General features: G+C 43.4%; 2 protein-coding genes and 1 non-coding gene across 5 annotated transcripts in view; 1 reads left to right on the top strand and 2 right to left on the bottom strand.

Annotated features, from left to right (window-relative positions):
* LOC105684349 (ecdysone receptor) overlaps nt 1–18,963 on the bottom strand; it is a 58,748-nt gene extending 39,785 nt beyond the window's left edge. For 2 of the 3 annotated variants that reach the window (XM_048655906.1, XM_048655909.1), the window contains exons 1-2: nt 17,940–18,963; nt 5,495–7,533 (exon numbers count right to left, since the gene is read on the bottom strand). The gene's annotated coding sequence lies outside the window, so the exon portion shown is untranslated. The remainder of the gene's footprint in view (nt 1–5,494; nt 7,534–17,939) is intronic. The other variant, XM_048655907.1, reaches the window with a different exon arrangement.
* A 3,692-nt stretch (nt 18,964–22,655) lies between these two features.
* On the bottom strand, nt 22,656–22,739 carry Trnal-cag. Its single transcript has one exon. It is a non-coding gene; the product is annotated as a tRNA-Leu (tRNA).
* Nucleotides 22,740–23,311: 572 nt separating this feature from the next.
* Nucleotides 23,312–24,213, top strand: LOC125501097 (HIV Tat-specific factor 1 homolog). Its single transcript, XM_048655999.1, has 2 exons — nt 23,312–23,375; nt 23,441–24,213. Exons 1-2 carry the CDS (start codon nt 23,312–23,314, stop codon nt 24,211–24,213), a joined length of 837 nt encoding a protein of 278 aa, XP_048511956.1.
* The last annotated feature ends 213 nt before the right edge of the window (nt 24,214–24,426 follow it).

The following is a 24,426-nucleotide window of genomic DNA, read 5'->3' as shown; positions in this document are numbered from 1 at the left end:
ACATAGCACATCAGCAGTGGTGGTTTGGTGGTAGTAGTGGCAAAGAAACATTTAGTTATATATATGTATATTTATATATATATATATATATATATATATATATATATATCCACCTTTACTTTCGTGTACTTGTGCTTGCACCGCACAACGAGATGTCGCACTACGTCGTCCTATAATATGCCGCCACCTACGCGATCCGATACTCATTGTCTTTTTCCTCCTCTCCATTTTCATCCGTCCTCTCTTATCTCTCTGTCGCGTTCTATTTTTAATCACTTTTCCACTTTTCCTTTTGCTCTCCTGATTCCAACCGTCATCGTAATTACGATCCATCTACTCATTACTTTGCTCTTTTTTCAGGACAAAAATTTTATTCAACTGGAATCAAACCAGAAATTTGGAAAAAACAAAACCCTATGCATTCGCAGATTGTTGGTTATGTTCATCAAATATTTAGCACTTTCAGAGATTTTTCCTTTTCTATTTCCTATTATCTAGGCGCAACGAAAAGAAGAATAGGTAGAAGTGTCGTAAGATTCACCAGTCTCGTCGATGTGGTCAGGCAAGAAATGCGGAACATACTTTGTTTCGGTTTTGAAACGGACATTTTCTGCAGCACGGTAACTGTATACCTGATACACATACCTGTGTACATATGTTGTCCGACGATCAATAAGATTTCACAGTTACATATGTGTTACAAGTTATGTACAATGTTTATGTACGTGCTTCCAATTTACGGTGATGGGGTTCGACAGAAACGGTGTAACAACTTCGAGGGACTGTGGATCAAGTCCAGCGAGAAACGGAGAGCGATTGATCTCCGTATTAATTGATCAGCGAGATAAAACATTTCCTACCTAAAACCCCAAATTTCCCATGTAAATCCGTATTTCATTCCATTTCATGCCGTTTCGTCGGAGCACGTGTTCACCTGGAGGTAACAATAGGATTAACTCGCTCTGTCGCCGAAGCGAGATTGCTTTCTCCGTTCCGAGAACCGGTAATCGGATTCAAGGTCGTGAAAAATTCTTGGATATCCTGGATTCCAATCGTATTCGTACACATCGAAAAATGACGGTACGAGAAACGCTACCAACGAAAGCGTCAGGTTCCCTAGTTTTTTTTTTTTTTTCCCCCAAAGTAAGTTTAACCTCAAAGAAGATCATGTATAGAATAAAACCGGACCTTCTTTTCGTTTTGGCTACTGTTGTCGTTGCTGCAACGTCATTGGCTGTGCAACAACAATGCCATTCGCCGAATCGATAGAACGCTACGATTGGCGTCATCGATCGAATGCAATTTGTCAATGATCGGCGAAAAAAAAAAACCAAATATCCCTAGATCGAAAAAAAAGTGAGATCAGCTTTTCCAAAGCCCGCCGGTCTCCGGAATGTGGTTGTAATTTTCGTTTGAGAACCGTCATTAAACGGGCAACGTATAGACGACGGTGGTAGCGCGAGGTATAGGTGCGTGGCGAGATACCCGGCGTCCACGCACGCGTGCTTACGAACGAACGAACGAACGAACGAACGAACGGACGACCGCTACGGACTTGAAATATATCCCATCCCGTTTTATCCTTGCTTCGCCACGCCACACCGAAGCAGCGCACGCTACGCGACGCGATCAATAAGTGCAGCTTTTACCCCGCATTTTCCAACCCTGTGTACGTGTCGGTTTTTCACGAGCGTGCGTGCATCGCGCCCCGTCGTTCATTAACATTTGTATGTATCTGGGCGCGCGTATCTGGATATTACGATATTGTACACCCGCGCACACAACACTGGGGCACACGACGATCGGGCGACGAAATATCGTTTGGATTAACAAATTGGCTTTGTTGGGCAAATTTGTTGGCTCTTTTCGGCTGAACGATCGGATCGTAACAAAATCGATTTAACGAACCACGATCGTTCGGTAACTGCACCATTATGTTATCGGATAAACGAAAATTTTGAAAGAGTTTTGTCGCACCTACTAAACTCGTCGATAATTCAGAAGAAACTTTAGTCAGAAACAACGTTTTGTTGTCCGATCCAAAGGAGTTTTCAACGAAATTAGAGTTGTTCGTTCAAAAAACTAGTTTTGTTACCAAAAAACAAACTAGTTTTGTTACCGAAATGGCAATAACATTTTTTTCTTGCCGATCGAACAAACGATCACCATGTCTCACGGCAACAAAGTTTTTAGTTGTTAATTCGACAAACGGTATTGAAATTCACTCGGCAACAAAGTTTTTAGTCGTTAATTCGACAAACTGCATTAGAATTCACTCGGTAACAAAGTTTTTTTTGCTAATAGAAAAAATCTCGAGTGTACTTCACCCGGTAACAAAATGCATTTCGTGAAACCAACATGAGTTTTGTTATTCACTCGACAACACAATTCCGTTTGTTCTCGAGTGAATAACACGAAGTTTGCCTGGAAAGAAAATACATTGCACCGAATCAACAAACGGATTTGTTGTTCGCTCGACAACAACATTATGTCCGTTTCAACAAAATGTTGCGACAAATCCTGAACCGAAATTTCAGTCATTAACATTCGACAAAGAAATGTTATTTTTGTTGCCGTTTTGTTCCGCGCGATGTTGTTGCAGCGAACAAACATAACCGACACAATCGTCCTAACGGGTTTGCGGAATCGAAGATTAATCGTTATAAATAAACGAAGCAAGATTGTAAAAGGAGATGAGATGGTAATTAAATACCCGGCTTGCAGCGCGAAGGAGACGTAATAAAGTACGCGAGGAAGAGTCAGAGTTAGATCAGTGTGTTAAAAACGTTCGCTCGCCGGTGTATATGAACGTTACACTCGCAAAGGCGGTTTATTAAATCGAGGTGAACGCGTACTTATGTGGCGATGCAGATTCAAGGACTTTTCGTAGACCGTGTGAGATTTTATGAGTGAAGCGGCGAGGCATTCACTGTTGCTCATAACGCGCTGACTTGGGAGAACCATGAAAAAAAAAATAAAATAAAACAAAATAAAATAAATGGATAAAAAACAACACGTGGCAAGAAAGAAGGCGGGGCAAAAGGATATCTCAATGAAGACAAGTGGAGAACTGTATGAATTTCGAGAAAAAAAAAAAACGAAACAAAATGCGGCGAACTTTCGAAACCTGCAGCCATAACGAAATCCTAGGGCGTTTTTTTTCCTAACCTATGAAACGCGTCACGAGTCAAGGAGAGTGTTTGGGTGTATTCGCGCTTTTTCTTCTCCACTCCTTTGAAAGAAAACTATTACCTGCGGTTGGTATTGATTTTTGGGCATAAATAGACTGCAATCTCTATTATTCAAGATGCGCTTGGCTCGTTTGCGGGGGTATAGCAGCAAATGAGCGCAGTCTACTCTACGAGGGATACACGTTCGTGACTGTGGACTCTTCGAGGATCGTTCAACGACCGGTTTGTTCTGGTCATTGTCGGAAATCGTCGGGATTTGAAACAATTTTTGAGAAGATGTCGAAGTTTCGAATGATGAAAAAAAAAAATGATCTTCGCCCGAAAAGTGTTACCTGGTCGCGTTCAACGGAACGAACGTCAACGTTTTCCGTCTTCTGTATCAAAGCGGAATAATCAGCGGCGACGCAACTCGAATTCATACCACATACAATATTAACCGCATCGCAACTCGCTTGCCAGTAGAGCCTGCATCGCGTCCAACTGCAACGTCTACTTAACCCCGCGATTGCAACCTGCAACCTCACATCGAAACAGATACGAATACATGCGTATAGATCCTATATCGCGATCCGTAAACGAGCGAGAGCTGCTTTATTCTCAATTGACCGTGGCGGGTAATGAGAAACAGCTGCGACGATGACGCGATCTCTGCATCACGTTACGCTCGTATTATTACACGGATAACACTATGTAACGGGAAAGAATTTGGTCAAACCCACGAATTCGGTTCAGCAGTTTCTTCGTTCGAGCTGACGAATCGCCACGATTCGCGATGAACCGATGCTTCGCGAATTCGTGCCAAAACGTTGCACGGTTTGCCAAAAATCTCATACAAATTATGATCGTAGTTTGTTAAAAACTTGTAAAAGCGTTTTCGAAGTGGACGCAAGCGCGGAAGCCGCGCGTATCCGTCGTCTGCTAATCGCGAGGTGAACGCGCCGCGGACGATCTCTAGTTGGCAATTTATTTCACGTCGACTCGTCAGTTTTCTCTCGATCTTCGAAAATTGTTGTCGATTTCGTTATCGATATACCCGTTGTCGGTTGCCGCAAAACTAACGAAAAACTTACATCACATAGATCAAATGACAAACATGTGCGCATATTTGCCTAACGTATTACATGTGGATTAGGTTATAGACGAAATATCACTATATCTGGTTACGTCGCAGCTGTGTAAATTGGCATGATATTATGTATGATAGGTGAAGGTATTTTTAATGAATGTCGGATCTATAGTATGGTGCGAGTATTTAATATTCGACGTTGCGCACGTGGATAAGTTCGGGGGCACGTGGCGCGTATTATAAACTTTGTCGCTATAGCTATACACGTCGTGTAATCGCAACTATCGCCCGCCCGCGTTTTATGCGTGTAACTATGATTTTATACGGGGCCATTCCGCGCCAATTTCATCGCTAATTTTCGAACCTCGCTATTTACGGTTGAACGGCGGCCGCCGTGCCCACCGTTGACGCGCCACGTCCGAAACGCCCGCGTCGCTGCGGAAGATCTTTTCTCTTTTCTCAATTGAAAACGTCCCAGATTTTCTGAAATTTTTCGTAGAATGTGGAACGCTGAGTCCCACCGTTTTCGAAATGGGACACCCTGTGTATTCGGACGACTAAAATTACAGCTCTCCGGATGATCGTTGCCTACGAGCCACCGCGATACGAACTAGTAGAACGCCGCTAACACACGAATACAACATGGGAATATAAATGCAAAGCGTCGACTTACGTATTTTAAATATATATTTGATATACACACAGGTATAGTTTAGTCGAAGGCGATCCAGGTCAAAAGACAAATGTCGCAACTATTGTCAGTTTTATATATGTACGAAATAATCGATGAATTTTCGTTACCTTCGCACGTTCTCGTTCTCATTTTCGTAACAGAATGAGAAAGAGAGGGAGATATTCGGATAGCCAAGGAATACGATATAAAAATCTAAAATTCTCACCGCGCACGTTCTCTTTCCTCGTTTATTTATTTTCATGCAGTAATAAAAATTACTATCGATAAACATTCTCAGAAAAGAAAAATACCCACTTCGTTGTAGCGACCGAAAAAAAAATCCAAGTCCAGAAAAATGGATTTTCGGGACACCGAAATGCCCGAGAAAAAAAGTTTTTTCCGAACAAAAAAAAAAACAGTGCACAACGGAACGAAAGAAAGTATGGAACGTGAATTTTGTTTCGAGTCGAGTGAAGAGAAAAAAAGGGTGGAATCAGAGAACAAAAATCCAACGAGAGAGAATGGAAAAACATTTCTTGAAGTTCAACGTAATAGAAAACTCACCTCGATAGTTTGCAGGTAGATATGCGTGTGCGGCTCTCAAGGTCTCATATATTTATACGTATGTACGGAAATGCGCACGTCTCTCGGTAACAAGCGATGTGTATATTATTTATCACCACCGTAGTAAGTATTCATCGTTACTGTTATTATTGTTGCGGTTGTTGTTATTGTTGTTGTTGTTTGTTTCAATACGACTCTTGTTATCGGTCGTTTGAATAATCGTCATACGTGTTGATCGTGTGTTAAATATCTAACATGTTTATCGATATTACTTATACGTAGTGAAAATAATTCCGTTAATATCGTTAGTATTATTATAAATAATAATATTACACACAAGTTTACAATTTCACCGTTATGAAAAATAATCCCGATTTATACACTGTATTTATATTATTATTGTGTATTGTTTAAAACCGTTCGTTTATTTATTCCAAATTTGTTTGGACAGTCCTTATTCCATCCACCCCGTTCTTTTCGTGTCTTTTTTACAACCCTGCTCGACTTTTTCCTTCTATTTTCTCTCTCAAAATCTTTTCTTCGCACTTAAATTTATTATATACATAGAGAATAATCATCGTAGATTAAAATCATTATAAATATATTTGTTTCTGTTTTTGTCTATGTTTTTTTTTTTTTTTATTTTCTTTTTCTTTTTTTGCTTTACCTCAGGTACTGAATTGTCCTGGTTACGTCACTGTTTTTGTTTGTTTGTTTATTATTATTTATTGTTTGTTCTTATTACTATTACATGTTTATTTGCTTCGTTGAAGATTCCGAAAAATCAAAAGATTCAAGAGTTAATTATTCTCGCGTACGTTTTAAAATATTTTTATATCAGGAGGATGATTTTCGAAGAAAAAAAAAACTTTCCCTGTAAGAATTTTCTTCCTCGATTTTATTACACTTCGAAAATTTTCTCCTCGTATTTCGCGTTATGCTTCTTCAATATTTCAGGAATCTTCGTTCCCTCTTCCAATTCGGTTTTGTGATTTTCTTTTTTGTTTTATCTTTGTACCTCCTGTGGGTTTACCTTATTTCTATCAATATCATTTCTTGTTGTTAATATTATCAATATTTTGCTTCTCTTTCCTTCTCTTCACCACTTATTTTCTTTCTCTTGACATACCACTTTTTTCCTCTTCCTTTTTCTACTCCTCTTACTTCGTCTTCTTCTTTTTCTTCTTCTTGTTCTTCTTCTATCACTCGTTATCGTTATCGTTATCGTACTAATTTAATAAAACGTTATAAGTTATACAGGGCTAGGCACTATTGCGCTGAAAGGTTCGAACGACGAAGGTACTTGTAGGTTTGTGATGAGGTATATGTGAGATATTCTTCTTTTTTTATCGAATAATTATTTTCTTTAATTATTTATTGGAGGTTTTTTTTTTTTTTTTTTTTAGTATTATCTTACGCTTCCTTTCATTTCTTTCATTTTCTCCGCCTTATCCAAATCCCAACGTTCGGATTCTGTCTTTCGTCTTTCTTTTTGTAGCTTTCACTTCTTCCTAACTTTTACTGTATATTATCACCGCAAGGTATTATTGTTACCGATAAACAACACTGCACTTTCGTAAATAAACAAAAAAAAAACATTCACAGAAAACAATAACGAAGCGGGGGTAAAAAAAGGGAGTGGCGAAAGAAACAAAGACGATTTTACGGGATGACAAAAAATCAATGAGAGTTACAGAAGAGAGCGGGAGTATTAATCGGATGTTGAGTGAATGAGATAATTGTTTGAAAAATATATATATGTTGTTCTTGTTTGGTTATCGGTTTTCGCCTTTTTTATGTATTTTTTGGGATAGAAATGGGGCAGGTGATCGATAGAGAAAAATAGAAAGACAGAAGAGAGCTATCGCTGATCGAGTGAAGTGGGGGTGGATTTTGAAGACGGGACAGACGACAGACGGACAACGGAAGGTCAGAAGTTGTTATCACCTCCGCGCGTCTCGCCACTGAGCCACATCGCCGCGATGAGATGCTGCAGAGCCGCACTCCGCAAATATCTCAGCCTCCTGCTGTACCACCATCTGCAACAGAACCCGTTCATAACTCCATCTAACTTCTTCTGCAATTCCAAATGTGTAGGGTCGTTCATAATAACATTTAACAAGTTTCAAAAGTCGTCCGATTCCAATCGAGACGACCGTCCTCGTTAGCAATATCTCTACCGCGACACCTCGTGGCTCGGATAACGATCGGTCCGAAAGAATTGATCGAAAACTGAAGAACGAAATCATATTCTCAAACTCTGATCCAAGTGAGAAACTTCACTCTCTTTCCTCCTACTTAGTCTCGCCTGTCGAGATTCTTCATTTCCAGCATTTTCGTGCATTAAAAGTAAGAAGAGATTCTCGGAACTCCGATAAAACCATCGTGCGGTGTAAATGGATGACGAAAAGTTTTTGAAAAAAGAAAAAAAAAACAACTTATCGACAACTTTGCGTAACAACGAAAGCGGGTTCACAGACACACACTCTAAGGGACGTGCAAAACGTACCGGTAGCGAAACCGAGGCAGCAACAAAAGTTGAAAAAAAACGAAAAGGAAACATGCCGACAAGTTCGAGTTCAAGTTCGCATCGGACTGCACTGGAAAATATCCGATGGCGACTGAAAAATACACGTACAGCGAGTGCGAAAGAACGAACATCATTACGCTTCAACGGGTTCAAGTTCAACTGCAGATTGCGCAAGTCAAATGTTCGGAGGCGTACCGTTTCGAAAACAACGTGAAAGTTCTCTTCGAACTTAACCTAAAATTTTCAGAGGAATTAACGATTGGGTAAATGTTTTGTTGAAACAATCTGAAGATCGTTGTTTCAACAAAAGATGTTGCTGGGCGACCAACAAATTCGTTTGTTCGATGAACAAAATGAAGCGGATTCCGAACCTGGAACATGGAACATGGAACAAATCCTTCGTTACTCTAGTTCCAACATTGGGAATGAGTTTTCCAGTTTCTACGACGTTTTTTTCATTCGTTGTTCGTCGCGCGTATCGCATGTGTGCAGCGTATCGCCCGTTCGCTCGTCTTAATTGTCGGTGGAAAAGTGTTGAACGACATTAATTTTGATCGCCATGCATTACACAAATACGTTACACATCTGTATGAACACAGCTGCATTATCGCTGCGACGGCGTAACGCGTACAGCCATAATAACAACAATATAGATCCCACGTCCAATCGAGCGCATTCCTACCGTCCAAATTGTCACTTCCGGATTAAAAAGTTCTCAACTTCCCAGAATGCCTTACTTCACTTTCACGTCCGTCACGTGAACAGCCCTAGTCGACGTACCGACATGTCTGACACGTATGTTTTTCACATCCAAGACCCAAAAGTCCTCGTACGAAAAAAAGGGTTTTTCTTCGCGAACCAAGCTTTCCGATTTCATCGTTCGATCGCCGAAGTCTTCCGTTGGTCCGAAAATCGATTCGCCGAACTTCCGATTCGATTTTATTGTTTCCGTGTCTCCGTTTCGTTTCTAACCTCAAATTCGCCATGAATACGTGATTAATGAGCTCGTTCGGGCCACCTGATTATCGGAACCAGAAGCGGCGTAGCGTTTCGTCTTCTTCTCCTTCCCGTCGGGCGCATCTGTTGAATATGAATGACAGTCGTTCTCCTCTGTAGTACGCTGTTTGTCGTTAAATATTGATGGTTCCCGGCGTACGGATACGTGTATCATAATACCCAACTCTTACGTACGCGTACGCTTACGTATCTACCTACTTTCGGTTCGTTCAAACATTACGTGCGCAGATGTCGGCTACTCCACATATTGTGAAGAAAATACAAACGAAGCGAGGCTTTCGAGGATGTCGACCGATGATTGTGGTCCTCGGATAAACGTGCGTAAATATATATTTCAACGATACACGGAACTACCGGATGAAAACAATTCCGCGAGTCCGCGCGAGTCGGAACTTTGATTGCCATTTTTTTAAAGAAAGAAAAATGTCTTCACCTAAAACGTCGCGCATCTGGAACGTCTTCTCAGACTTTCGAGGTCTACTCTGAATCCCAACGAGCGCGACAATGGATCAATCGTATCGATGAATTTTCAATCGATCCCCGATTTGGCTTCGATCCACCGGCCCATCCGACAATTGCCGATTTTCTGATCTGAGTCTGGAAGGTGCTCCGGATTGCTTTTTCTCGATATTATTCTGAAACTTACTCTTCGCCGTACCGAATTTTCGACGACGAATCCGAAGTCTGAGTGTTAGCAAGTCGTAACTCGCGATGATTACTAGGATCGTTAAATTGTTGCAGATGCGGGTGGAGCACGTTACGACGTATCGCGTGCTTCGCTAGCGGGTAAAGCGGGGCGAACGGCGCCGATAAATGCTGACGACGATAACGATCGTCGTCGTAGTAATCATTATCGGCATCAGTAGCGGCTCGACGCACCGCACATCTGGTGGGTCGGTCTCTTGAAAAAACAAAAAAAACAAAAAAAAAACAAAGAGAGAAGAAACGAAGAGGAGTAGACCAGACCAGACCAGACCAGACCAGACCAGACCAGACCAAACCTGACCTACGTCAACGCGTAGCCCCGACTCTCCCTGTTCCGCTCCCGTGCCCCGGTCACCACCGACGGCACCCGCCGCTCTTCGAGAGTCTACTCATCATCGTCGTCGTCGTCGTCATCTCCCTAGCGCGGTTCAGTTTGCCGCGTCGTTTGTTCGCGGCGTCGCCCTCGCCCTCGCCGCTTCTGTTCTCCGCTGCTGTTTTCCCCCCCGCCCCCCCCCCTTCCCTCCCTCCTTTTCGTTTTGTTTCAGCGTTGCTTGGCTGTGGCCCCTTTTGTCTCGGTTCAAGGGCGAACATGAGACCGAAGGGGCTGCCGGTTGCGACGGTGAGCAGTATCGGTGGCCGGTAGCTCTGCAGCACTTCCATTATATAACGCACGCCGCACGCACACGTCCACGCGGAAAGGGGGTACCACACCGTGAAACGCGCGGATAAGTCGCACGCGAGGCGACAGGGGAGAGAAACGAGCGTCGCAATTTCCGCGATAATTACCCTCAGCTTTCGAAACCACGTTTCGACCCCGGATAGATTCGAACCGCGCGAGTTATCTTCCTTTTTTTTTTTTTTTTTTTTTTTCTTTCTTTCTCGCTTTTCGTACTCGTCGCGATGAAGCTCCGCCTGACCTGTCTACTCGCTATCTTCTTGTCCTTTAGAGTCACTTCCGGACAGATGGCAGGACTCACGTATTGTTCAACACAGCGGTAGAAAAAGACGCTGGTAAAACGCTCCTGCGCCGCAGCTTCTTCGTTCGAAAACATTTCACGCGGAATTTCTGTCCTTCCAACGTAACGAACATATCGTGTCTTCGAAAGTTGAACGATTGTGAAAATTTTTCAAATCTCCATTTTTTCATTCTAGCTGAAAAAAAAACTCTCGCCTCTATTTCGTATCTCTCGACCAGGACTGAGCAGGTGTGATACGGGCACACTCAAATCGTGAATTTTAAAAAAAATGGGTAGTGAGATTCCGGGCCCCGATGAAAAAAAAAACCAAATCCAGGACAGATGAGAGTGCGATCGTAAAAACGAGAGGGAGATACAAAAGTGAGTACTGTTGCAGAGGAGTATTTTGCAACGCGATACTATTAGCTTGAACTTGAGCCACTTACAGATGGCCTTGACTCACCCGAGCGTTCACCAACCACGTAGGTAGGGGTACCCTCCACCTTTATCCTGAACATGCGCAATTTTCCATGTACTCGTGATCCCGGGGTATGTATTAATAAAATAATGGGCACGACGGGTCGGTGATAAATGGCGTATAAAGTACCAACCGGAATGCACATATGTACGAAATGCAACACCTGCAACCGCGCTATACGACCGATCGACCCCCCGCGACGTCAGAAAAATAATAGCACGGTCCGCAGCTCTTTCATTCGATTTTTTCTCCCCCGTGTGTGTTTTTTTTTTTTTTTTCACGTCCACCATTTTACCCCGACCTCCCCTAATACTCGGGACATAGGGTTGAATTTTCTTTCCCCCGCCTCTCGTTTGTGGCCTAGCAAAAATTTCGTAAGTATTATGAATTTGGAACGAGTTTTGAGCGCTTTTTGGACCGAAGAAAAATGAGGACTTTTTTTTTCTGTTACAATGTTTTACGAAAAGTGCGTCGATCCGATTGAAAATAGCGTTGAAAACTTTCGGAAGAAGCGAGGAAAGCTGGAAAAAAAATTTCACAGAGAAAGTTTTCCGACGCCGATCCCGAGCTCGAAATTTCACCCCCGTAATGTTAATTCTCGGCACGCCCTGGCATGCCACTCCCATCGGCATTAGAGATTCCCGTGGTAGCTATAAACTATACGACTAGATATGGGTGCGTATATATATGTATAAAATAAAAATGCAACCTCAGCTATTGTCCTCCGTTTCGCCATCGTCCATCTCCCTTGTTTTTTTTTTTTTTCTCCTCTTCCTCTTCTGTATTCAAGACAGACAGATTCCGTCTACGGACACGTAGTACCTACTCTGTGCGATAGAAACTTTTGACAATGTGAGTACACGCGTGTTCCGACCCGAAGGAACGGTCGTAATGAATTTTTCAAAAATAAAAGGTTCCGCGAAATGTACGTGAAAAATAAAAATACACGTGTTCAATTTCCGGTGTGCGCAAACCTAACCCCAAACTCAAACCAAAGCAATCAAAACTGACGATCAGTCGAATAAAAAATAGAGTCAACGATTTTCTAAAAAAATTTCCAACGATAACTCGCAAATTAACGTCAGATTCGAATAAGATGAGGACACGGGGCGCGATACGCGATTCGAACTGAGCGCGCGTCGAAAACAGTCGACGTCCGACGAATGGTAGTCGAGTTGACTTTCGGAGAGAGAGTGAGAGAGGATCTGATTGGCCGAGCGAGAGAGCTGGGAACCGGCGCAGAAAGAGAGGTAGACAGAGTCGGCCGGCCAGCGAGTAGGGGGCACCGCGGCCGCCGCAAGGAGGACAGAGAGAACTCGACTCTCGAGTTGGAAGCAGCTCTTAGGTCTGAGGCGCACGTCGGAGGGACGCGCAGAGGCGGTGTCGTACACACGCGACTGGGAAGGAAGGTGAGTTACGTATACCCACATGTAAAACAAGAGGGGAAAAAAAGCATGCCCGGAGACCCGAGAGAGCCGGAGAGAGAGAGAGGAGAGTCGAGGACGGAAGGAGGGAAAGCGCAGCCCGCGATGCAGCCCAGGGGTTCTACTAACGCTGTAAAAAACGTTGGCCGCTAGTCCGGAGGACGGTTGGCTGCACTGCCCTGCCTCTCCTCGTTGTTTGGGAACGGCATCCGCGACATTATCGAAAAAAATAAGGTAAAAAGCGTAAGAAGTATGACTGGATATCGGAGCGAGGAGAGACGACCTCGTACGGGTACAGGGCTGCGTTGCCCATTGCCCTTATTTCTCTCTCTCTTTCTCTCGTCCTTTTCTGTTCGTCGGCTAAAAACGACGCTCGACGAATGACGTCAGTGCAGCATCGGGTCACGAAATGCGGTATGTGCGAGTTTGGCTGCTCTCTGCGCCAAAAGAGAAGGAAGAGAAGAAAAAAAAAAGAAAAAAACCAAAAATAGAGAGGGAAAGAATAGAGATGGGCTGAATGCGAAACGGGCACAGAGAGATGCATTTCGGTCGTATTGAAAATCGTCCGTTTTGTGACGCACACAATTGTCGTTGACGGCCGGGCTGCAGCGACCTGCAGCAGCAACGGCGCGCAACCAACAACGACCCCGTACTCCTCGACCAAGTACATGGACAGGTTTTGCCTGCAGTAACAAAAAAAAAAATAAGAGTGAGAGGAGAAAAAGAGAGACAAATCTGTGGGACGAAATTCCGAACCGCAAAAGCACAAAGATAAAAATCAGAGGCACGAGAAAAAGAGACACACGTCCCCGACCGAGACCGCGGCTATGATATACGCTTAAATGCATGTACAGGTATATATAATAAACTACAATCAAAATCGTCACACCCTTATTTAGAATGAGGTTGAAGTTCACAGTAATTGACGATGACGTGAAAGAATTATGTGCGAGGATAAACATACTCGGATTTGGAATCAAAGAGATTTAAAAAAAAAAAATCCTCACCAAAATATAATGGCGTGCGATTGCCCTCATTGATCAGAGAAGACAAAAAAAAAGAAAACTGTATGCTTTCGAAATTTTCGAACGATCATCAGACCTTGAAAGTATATGGTTTTATTTTTGGTTTTTCTTTCGCATGTTTTCGTTGCATCGACGTTACAAACTTTGTGCAAGAAAAATATTCATTCGAATCAACGATAGAAGAGATATAAAGAATGAACATGATGTGGCAAAGTCAATCGATGGAATTAATTAACTTTCAATTTCTCAAGTACGTTTTACCGAGGATTGCTCGATTTTTTTTTTTTTCCCCCCTCCAAACATGCACGGTAACCACACGTCCATTATTCATTTGTATACATCGATAACAATTTCACTCGTCGTTGAAATTATTTGATGTTCTAATTCGGTCGTAGATTACATTTTACGTGTAAACGAAGGACAACATACCCACACACGTTTATGTACACGAATGATACATATTATTATGTATCGCATATGAATACGTGTATATAACTCACGGTCTATTCATCTCGGCAGGGGAAAGAGAGAGAGAGAGAGAGAGAGAGAGAGAGGGGAGAGCGAGAGAGAGAGAGCGTCCACCGTGACCTGCGCAAAATATACCACCACATAGCCTCGATCGAGGCCAACGCGGTTTGGAGGCAGCGTGTGAAGGAGGTATAAAAAAAGAAGGGGACGGTGAAAAAAGCGCAGAGGGAACGAGGGAGTGAGCGCGGAGAAGGGGAAACGGTGAAGAGTGGAAACGAGTCTTCTAAAACCAGTGATGAAATTTTTCACGTATATAGGTGGAACACACGTTCCGTCGATGTGTCGTTCTCGTCGTACACGTGCTAGGAGATCTCTCCACTTTCCGTGAGAGGCGAGAGCATTTGATTTGTTGTTATTATTATTATTATTATTATTTTTTTGCTCCCGCCGCCAAGCTCCGCGTGCAACGAGAAAGACCCGACGCGGTCACGTGGTGCGATTAATTCGATCGTCCGAATTCTCCCTCGGAATTCCCATGGGGGCGAATATCGGCGGAACGCGCGGAAATCAGCGGCAACCGATGGAGACGGAATAGAAACTCTGACGGGCGAAGGTCTGCCCGGTGGAACGGTCGGTCGCAAGAAAACTAAGACGGAATTCAACGACCGACCGCTTCCCGCGCAGCCCTCAGAAGTCCCCGGACCTTTGTAGGGGCTGATAAACGAACGACGAATGTGTTTGGTGGCTTGGCCGGCTGCGACCGAGTACTACTGCACTACTACCCCGACGGAAAACGTTGCCCTTCAATGCCCCTGAAACGCGCACATTGCCGTATTTATGGATGTGCAATCTTTTTGGCACAATCCATAAGAAAACGACGAAGGGACGACGAAGGTTTTTCAGTTTTTCGAATCACGTCGCGGAGGACGCGAACAAAAAATGATTTTCACAATTTTCATGTAATGAAATGGGAAGAACATAACCTGGATCATCTTCCCATGATGAAAATCTGTGCGAATGTGAAAGGTTAGGTTTCGCAGAAGACCAAAATTCTTGCACGAGCAATTATTACCGGACCCGCACGTAAATCCAACACTTTCTTTTCCGATGGAAATTTTTTCGAAGTCAGTCACTCGGAAGGGCTTCGGCCCGAGGTTCGATCGAACCGAAAAGGTTCCTCGTGCCCAACCTTTTATCGCAGAAGATCGAATTTTCCGACACTCGGCAAATATCGGAGGAAACGTGACCCAAAAATTTTGAGAAGCGTTTATTCGTTGGCCTCTATTTTTTCGGCGTGGAAAAGCCGCCGAAATCGCATCGCGTTGATTATTGGGTTCGATTGATGAGAAGATCGGTTGAATTCGGCAGAAGCAAAGGACAAATTGACGAACGAAGAACGTTCGAACACGATATCTGGGTTATGTGGCATTCGGAAGCGCATACGATTGCACGGCTGCACGCGCACGGATATCATCGTGTCCTGCTTCGTGTACGACGTGAACGACGTTACACGGCTACGACGACGATGACGAAGAATTTGAACCTAAACGTGGCCACCGACAGGCCAACACAAACTCTCATCACCGACACATACGAATCTAGTGAAAAGTCAAAGAAACGCGCACGCGCACAAAGTTTACCCTACGGTATGTATACAACCGCTGCTCGTCATCAGCGCGGTAGGCTTGTCAGGCAGTAAGCAGTAGGCAGCTTCTCCAGATAGAGGTGGACATTTCTCTGGCGATTCGCGAAAATTCATCGCCCCGAACAAATATGACGAAAAATGGAGGTAATCGTCGGGGTCAGCGAATTTTTCGAATGCCGGTCTACGATGAAAAGACCCGTTCTCTAGATTGTACCTACATTGTAGGTCTTTCTAGGAAAGTAACAATAACAGCAATGATATTGAGAATTGACAGAAACTGGCGAACCGAACGGTTCAACGAGGATACGGCTGACTTAACAAGGATGGAAAAAGAGAAAAAAAAAAAAAAAAAAATCCTCGTTATGTCGCCATTCTAGAAATTTAGCGTTAGCGTTTCCTCGTTTTTTCACAACCTGGCTAAACTGCTGCTTTATGCCTACGTTGTGTTCGGTCGTCGACTGTTACGAATTTTTTGGTACGCAATGGTTGCGCAAACGACAAATATTTAGCAACAAAACGTTAACGGTAAGAAGTAAAAGTCACAACAGCGGGAACGAAACGGTATTTCGTCAACCTGCAGTCAGTCAGTCAGTCAGTCAGTCAGTCAGTCAGTCAGTCAGTAAGTCAGTCAGTAAATCCGCATGGTTGTCACCGTCGCCCCGAAGGGGGAGAATAGAGAAGAACAAAAAAACATGAGGAAAAAAGAAAAAGGAGAAAAGTCGGGAGTAATAGCCAGAGGGGGAAACGAAGGCAGAGAGGTTGTCTTCGCGGGTCACTGATCACTGATCAGAAATATCTTCTATACGTCCAGAAGAATGTACATTCAACATATGTCAAACGGTCGACCAACATTCGACGTACGCTGTATTCGAAAACTCAAAACGTTCGCAAATCAGGCCCAAAGAAAAAATAAAATTGATCGGAACGTTTTATTTTTTTGGTTCGTCCTTAAGTCGTATTCCTAACAATGCGGAGAGCAAGGTTACGACGAAAAATGTTCTTTAGTGTGTACGAAATGATCGTGTTCATTCGTACACGAATTTCTTTTTCATTTTTTCTTTCCAGAAGTTTCTAGACAGATAAATGAGAATCTGCGGGTTCAGACGAATTTTGTACAGGTAACGACGGTTTGCCTGAAACTCGTTATTTTCCTGTAAATTTCCTAGTAACTTGTGCCGCGACGAATAACCTTGAGGTAGCGGTAGTGATTGTTGTTTGGATGCGGAGACGACTAAAAGGGCAAGAAGTGAGAATCTAAAAAAGTCGAACAAAAATGTAAATAAACTACGGAAAACTTGGTGAACGGTTCCAACGCCGATAAGATTGAAAAAAAAAAAAACGAACAAAAATAAAAATGAAAAGAGAAAAAAGAATAGGAAGTAGTCGGAGAGTACGAGAGAACGGCAATAGTCGAGTCAAGAGTGAATACACACGTAGGAATAAGAAGATCGAATGAGCCAAGAAACGTGTTGTTTTTAACACGTTGAGGACGAATTGTACGAACGGTTAGTACTCGACCCGTGTACCATTTAGAGCCGCTGGTGTCCTCGTTTCTATAAGCCCGTGCAGCAGCAGCAGCAGCAGCAGCAGCAGCATCGGCATCGGCATTCAGCATTAGCAGTAGCAGCAGCAGCAGCAGCAGCAGCAGCAGCAGCGAAACGTATTATATACAACATCCCACATACATCCATAAATACAAACGTGATCGCACACGAGAGTCACAAAAAGGCGGAGAGACAGAAGCAGCAATGGCACAGACTAGACCGACACAACTCGAACTTAACGCTAATTTCATGGTACGGAAAACTCGGGATCTCGTGGCAATAAAATTAGTTTCTCTTTTTTTTTTTTTGTTGTTTTTTTTTCTGTTTCGGGTTACGCGCGAAAGAACGTGTTATTTACAATGTAGTACAATATCGTGTCGCATCGAAATGTTATCGCTGTAACGTATTCATCGTCACTTTCGAGAGCAAACGAAATGAAATGAAGTTGTGATAGGGGGTTTACTATTCTAGGCTTTTCTTTATTGTCCGTGTACTTCGATCAACGTCGAAACGAACTCGATTCCGGTGGATTATTTTGATTTTTTTGGCATCCTCATTTTCGGCACGTAATCATCGAGGTATACACAAACGGTTGATGATCACCGAAACCAATTTACTAACGACAATAATTATAATAATCATAAATTACTCACATAACAACCGTTCCTCGATATCCCAGTCGGCGGTATCTAAGTCCTTAATAAAGGTAACCACAATTATGTCCTTGAGAGGGGGGGGGAGGGGATGGGGGTTGTTGTTTCGGGGGAAAATGTAGTGACCAGAGGAGGGGAGGGGGTAAGAATCAAGGGGTTGGGGTCGAAGGTAGTCCACACACGGTCGTTTGTACTTTAAAAACACACACTCACACACACTTGGTTCTATATACACATATATATACGTTATTTATACATATGTATGTGCATATATCACACGTGCACGTTTAACACTATTATTGCGTATAGTAAAACTTTTCTTTTTTCTTTTTATTTCGTTTGGTTTTTTCTCTTATCTTAATTTCTCTTTTATATACACACACCCCTCGTTGATGTATTATTTTTATACACGTTTATATGTGTGCTCTTCACGTATTTTAAAATATTTTTTCGTTCCTTTTCTTTTTCAAAATTTTTTACTCTGTCGTTTCTGTGATAATATTTGTGATGATAATAATAATAATAGTAATAATAATGATAATAATAATAATAATATAGTACGATTTCTCTTCTTTTTCTCGTTTGTGTTTTATTTTAAATAGTTATATTATACATAAATAATACAAAATACAATATATGTACGCGTGTACATATACGTATATCCTGCTGGTTTTTATTCTGTCGTAGGTATTCTCTTTCCTTTTTTTTTTTTGTTCTTTTTTTTTTTCTTGTTACTGTTTTTACTCATTCGCTGGGTGTCGTGTTATTGTTGTTCCTTTATTTTTTTTGTTGTTGTTGTTTGTTTGTTTTGTTGTTTGTTTGTCGTTGCTTGTTGTCCGTCGTGTTTTATATCCTTTTCCTTATACCGTGGATTTATCCTGCACGGTATTTCAACGCCGAAGGGCGCTTTAATCGGGGGGAAAAGGGGGATAACAGGTATACAGCAAATAAACGAATTTTCTATGACAGTATGTCTCCACTGAGAGTGCTAGCGCGCGACTGCGGCGATCACTCTGCGCCGCGAGGCCGAAGCCTCGAAAGTATACCGAAACGTGGCGCTTTCGTAGCTTTTTCCCCCTGCCTCGCCAACCCCCGTTGCCCCCGAAGTTATTCCCTCCCCCCCTCGCTCGCGCCCCTCAGTCCCTCCGCCCCTCCGCCCCTCCGCGCGCCCCGCTCGCTGCCCCCGCCGTCCGGCGCTCATCCTCCTCGTCGCCGCGCTTCACGATTCTCAGGCAAACGATGTGCTTCGGCCTACGAATCAACGTCCTGGCTTTCACCCCCCCCCCCCCCTCCCTCTCTCCTCCCCCTCCCCCCCTCTCCCCCCTCCCCTACTACCTTCGGACGAGGCACTCTCGTGCAACTTGCTGCGTTGTGCGGCGCTGCAATTGCCCCTTTCCGTTCTCCCCTGGCCTATCACTCGCCGTTCGAACGTCGCTGCCCCATGACGTTGGCTGGCGTTCGTTCGTTCGTTCGTTCGATGTTTGGTAGTGGTGGAGTATAGTAATGTGTACTGTATTCAATGCGCCAAACGAGGATTTGGAGTTGGAAACCACCGATGGGTTATTAGATCACCAAGTTGAGAACACCGCGGCTCGCGGAGTTCGGACGTTGCATCTAAAACAACATTTTACAGGCACCGAGGGATCTCGCGTCGTTTTATTTGGGATCCTGCGGAATTTCATCGAGCTTATTAATAGAGAGAGAGAGAGAGAGAGAGAGAGAGAGAGAGAGAGAGAGAGAGAGAGAGAAAACAATTTCACTCGTTCGCGGTTCATCGGGAGGATTTGTGGCGAACGATCAATGCGCCGACGGGATGATAATAACGATTATGATGAAAAATCTTATCGAAAGAAAATCTTATCTAATAACTTCTTGAGCATTCGTTGACCTACATTCTGCATTTATCAAGAGAGCCAGTGACAGAGGGAGAAAGGAAGAGGGAGAGAGAGAGAGGGAGAGAGAGAGAGAGAGAGACGGAATGATAGAGATAGGGAGATTTGTGCGTGAGAGAGTGAATCGTCGTGATGATCTTGTGTGTCTGTCGAGGGTGATTAATAATAAAGCGTAACGTTTTATAAACGCTTTTCTGTCCGACGACATTCGGTGAAAATTATTCTTCCAACACGAGTACAACGAATTTATTCATTTTTCTTTCTGGTTTCTAATTTTGTTTTTTTTTTCTGAAACTAGTTTTCGTACACATCCACCGATCTATTATACAATTAGATCGAACGATTACATAAAAGTAGCGCAGGTAAGTGGCAGGTAACTATCAGTAAACGCACCTGCGAAAATAAAACGAATATATACATGTACGTGCGTAAACCCGATACACGTACACACGTATGTATCTACCTATCTCTGAACATTAAAAAGCAAAAACCAAAAAAAAAAAAAAAAAAAAAAAAAAAGGAATCGAATAGAGGAGACTGCGGTTGCATTCTGCCGGTTGCAATCTGTGGTAGGAGGGCATGTAGGACGTACGAATGGCGAACAAACGGAGAACGAGCGCGGATCTCGTAGTGATTGACGGACGTACGGACGTACGGACGGACGGACGAGCTAACCGGACGGTTCAGTAGTCGGAGGCGGAGGAGAAACGGAGAGACGAAGGGACCTAGACCGAGAGAACGACGACGACGACGACGACGATGACGACGGAGGCGGCAGCGTCAGTCTCGTCTCGTTTCGAGAGAGAGAGAGAGAGGAGAGAAAGAATAAAACAAGAGGGTAGAAAGGAAAGCGATAACAAATAATATAACAAAAATAACAAGGCAAAAAAAAAGAAAAGAAAAAGAAAAAGAAAAAGACAAGAACAAAATGAAAATAGAAGATGGAGAAGAAAAGGAAAGATAAAACACAACACCGACAACAGAAGTGCATCGCCGCGGCAAGATGGCCGACGCCTCACCGACTCTCAAGGTTACCTCCTCCTCCAGCGCTGCCTCCCCCGCCACCTTCTTCTTCTTCTTCTTCTTCTACTTCTTCTTGTTCTTCCTATATGCATCACGATGCAGCAGTAGTATGCGAGACGGAAAGAGAGATAAACCGAGCGAGAAAGAGTCGCGGAGTTCTGTACAGTCCAGCGAAGAACCGCGGAAAGGAATGTGCAATGCTAAAATAAAATGCACTATACCCTCTACAGCGAATATAAGCTGCCGGTGGAGGCCCAGAAACACCGAGGATGCAGGAGAATGCGAATAATCTTTCGGCTCGTATCGGCAAAATGTTGTCGTTCCGACTACGACGACGAATTTTGTCGCCAAACGACACCTGCGTTATTTATCGGACGGATTGTTGTCGAAACTTCCATGAATATTCGATAAATCATGATCGCTCGACGTCCGAACGCACTATTGAATTTTCAATCGATTTCGTTCCGTGCGGCAAACACACGCGGCGACGAATTTACTCGAAGCAACAAAGTTGTGTTCGCTAGATGCCCGTCGAGCAACGACAATGTAGAGTCACTTTGTCGGTCGAACGAAAACTTGAATGAACTTCTGTTGCGTCGACTAAATTCGTCGATGAAATCGAACAAAGCGATTCGACAAGAACTTTTGTTCAAGAAAAATACTGAACTCATAAAATATACCGAAAGTCTCAAGAGCGCTTGTTCATCTTTTCGTTGACCCGATGATCGTTGTTCACCTGGCAAACAAAATCCGTTTGCTGTGACAGCGAAACATTACCACCGAGTGAGCTGAACATCGCCGAACATGAGCCGATCTCTACGAATCGCGGCGAACATTATTTTTTTCCCCTCCGCAAATTTCACTTTCGCAGCAGAAGTTCGTGGAAGTCGGTGCACGCGTTATAACACGTACCGCGCTCTCTTCTAGTCTGTTCAGAACCGATCAATGAGCGCCACAGGGAAAAACCCGTTTACGGTGCGCGTTGCATGGGTTATAGGTTGCGGCAAAACCGGCGTCGATTTTACCGAAAAAATTTTCGACGATATTAATAACCGTAATTACGATAATTCGAAGATAAAGCAATCGTGTCGATTGAACCGATACGATCGACGGATCACGCCTCGCGGCGATGTAGAGCAACTCCGTTTGTTTTTTTTTGTTTTTTTTTTCTCTCTCGCTCTCTCTCTCGTCTCACGTCGTTCACGCAATTGCGATGCCGTCGATATTGGATAAAATTCGTGCGTCGAGGATAAGGACACCCGGACGTCTTCGTACACACGGAGTATTCTTTTACGCCTGCGGTGATACGTGAAACTAGAAATTAAACCGGTGATGACGTAGTACGAGCGTCTGTTGCAGTCCGCCGTCGAGTGACATAGTGGTGATCCCACCGATGCAGCGGATGAATATCTGTTGCTATCCTCTGACGCGGCTCGTTTTGACCGTCGACCTCGAGAGCCGCCAACTCCCCTTTTTTGTACACCTATACGTGCATCACGTTCGCCTTCGTCCTGGGGCCAATCGGACGGCGAGTTACTTGCAAAGTTGTCGGTGATTGTCGGTTATCAAAGATGAATTGACAATCGAGAGATACAAAATTTAGGACGAGATTCGTCAAATCTTTGTCGTTTCACGATTTCTCGGCGACGAGATTCCTCTTCCAGTTTCAGGGGATGATGATCGTGCAGCCGTATGAGGCTTCCACACGTGACGCAGAGAAAGAACGAAAGCTGCGGAGAGGAAGAAAGACGAAGACATTGTTTTCCGGTAGCCTTATTACCGAAGCAACAAAAAATGGCCTTGTCAGAAGTGGGATTCGAACCCACGCCCACAGAAGTGGACTGCGACCTGAACGCAGCGCCTTAGACCGCTCGGCCATCCTGACTGCATGTGAATCGGATTTTTGAATTTGTTTGATTAAAAAAGTAAACAAACGGAGGAAAAGACCGGATCACATTCGTCGAGTGCTGAGACACGCATCCGCACATTCATAAAACAAACGATGACTTGTGAGTTTAAAAGTCGCTCCGACCTCCGAATTGCCAGTTTTGTTCTTCATCGACTGCTGCAGTTTAAATTTATCCACTGAGCAAGTTAAAAATAGAAATAGATTTACCAACCAGAGCAAACGATGCACCGTGTTACGAATTTATACCAGAACTTATTTTCTCCACAATTGTGATCATTCTCCATCAGATTTGCGTTCATATTGATGCCCGATACGAAGCTTGCACATTCCGTATTCGAAGTCACATTCGAAAAATCCCAAGCGGATCAGAGCACATTTTAGGTTGACACTGGAAAAAACATGTTTCAGGTCTGGATAAAAAACAGCACGATTGAAGTCTGGATAAGAAACAGCACGTTTCAGATCAGGATGACAATCAGTGCGTTTCAGGCCTGGATAAGAAAAGTACGTTTCAGATCAGGATAAGAAACAGTACGTTTCAGATCAGGATGAGAAACAGTACGTTTCAGGTCAGGTTAAGAAACAGTACGTTCCAGATCAGGATAAGAAACAGTACGTTTCAGATGAGGATAAGAAACAGTGCGTTTCAGATTAGGATAAGAAACAGTACGTTTCAGATCAGGATACGAAACAGTACGTTTCAGATGAGGATAAGAAACAGTACGTTTCAGGTCAGGATAAGAAACAGTACGTTTCAGATGAGGATAAGAAACAGTACGTTTCAGGTCAGGATAAGAAACAGTACGTTCCAGATCAGGATGAGAAACAGTACGTTTCAGGTCAGGATAAGAAACAGTACGTTTCAGGTCAGGATAAGAAACAGTACGTTTCAGGTTTGAATAAGAAACAGCACGTTTCAGATCTGGATAAAAAACAGTACGTTTTAGATTTGAATGAGAAACAGTACGTTCCAGATCAGGATAAGAAACAGTACGTTCCAGATCAGGATGAGAAACAGTACGTTTCAGGTCAGGATAAGAAACAGTACGTTTCAGGTTTGAATGAGAAACAGCACGTTTCAGATCTGGATGAAAAACAGTACGTTTTAGATTTGAATGAGAAACAGTACGTTCCAGATCAGGATAAGAAACAGTACGTTCCAGATCAGGATGAGAAACAGTACGTTCCAGATCAGGATGAGAAACAGTACGTTTCAGGTCAGGATAAGAAACAGTACGTTTCAGGTCAGGATAAGAAACAGTACGTTTCAGGTTTGAATGAGAAACAGCACGTTTCAGATCTGGATAAAAAACAGTACGTTTCAGATTTTAATGAGAAACAGTACGTTCCAGATCAGGATGAGAAACAGTACGTTTCAGGTCAGGATAAGAAACAGTACGTTTCAGGTTTGAATGAGAAACAGCACGTTTCAGGTCTGGATGAGAAATAGCACGTTTCGTATTGTCAGAACGACAATAATTGAACGTTAATCAAAAGTTGAAAAAGTGAACCGTGAAATCGACGGGGTGTGACAATTTTTTTCCGAATTCGTCGTTGTCCTTGAAATGTGGGACGTGGGGTGAACCGCGTGTGTATGTAGTGCAAGTGCATTACAGCGAGAATTGAGAACAAAGGAAGAGATCGCTGATTGGGGGGAAGGGTG

This window comes from Athalia rosae, chromosome 5, assembly GCF_917208135.1.
Source record: "Athalia rosae chromosome 5, iyAthRosa1.1, whole genome shotgun sequence".
NCBI classification, from domain to species: domain Eukaryota; kingdom Metazoa; phylum Arthropoda; class Insecta; order Hymenoptera; family Athaliidae; genus Athalia; species Athalia rosae.
This window is presented reverse-complemented; position numbering and strand designations above follow the sequence as displayed.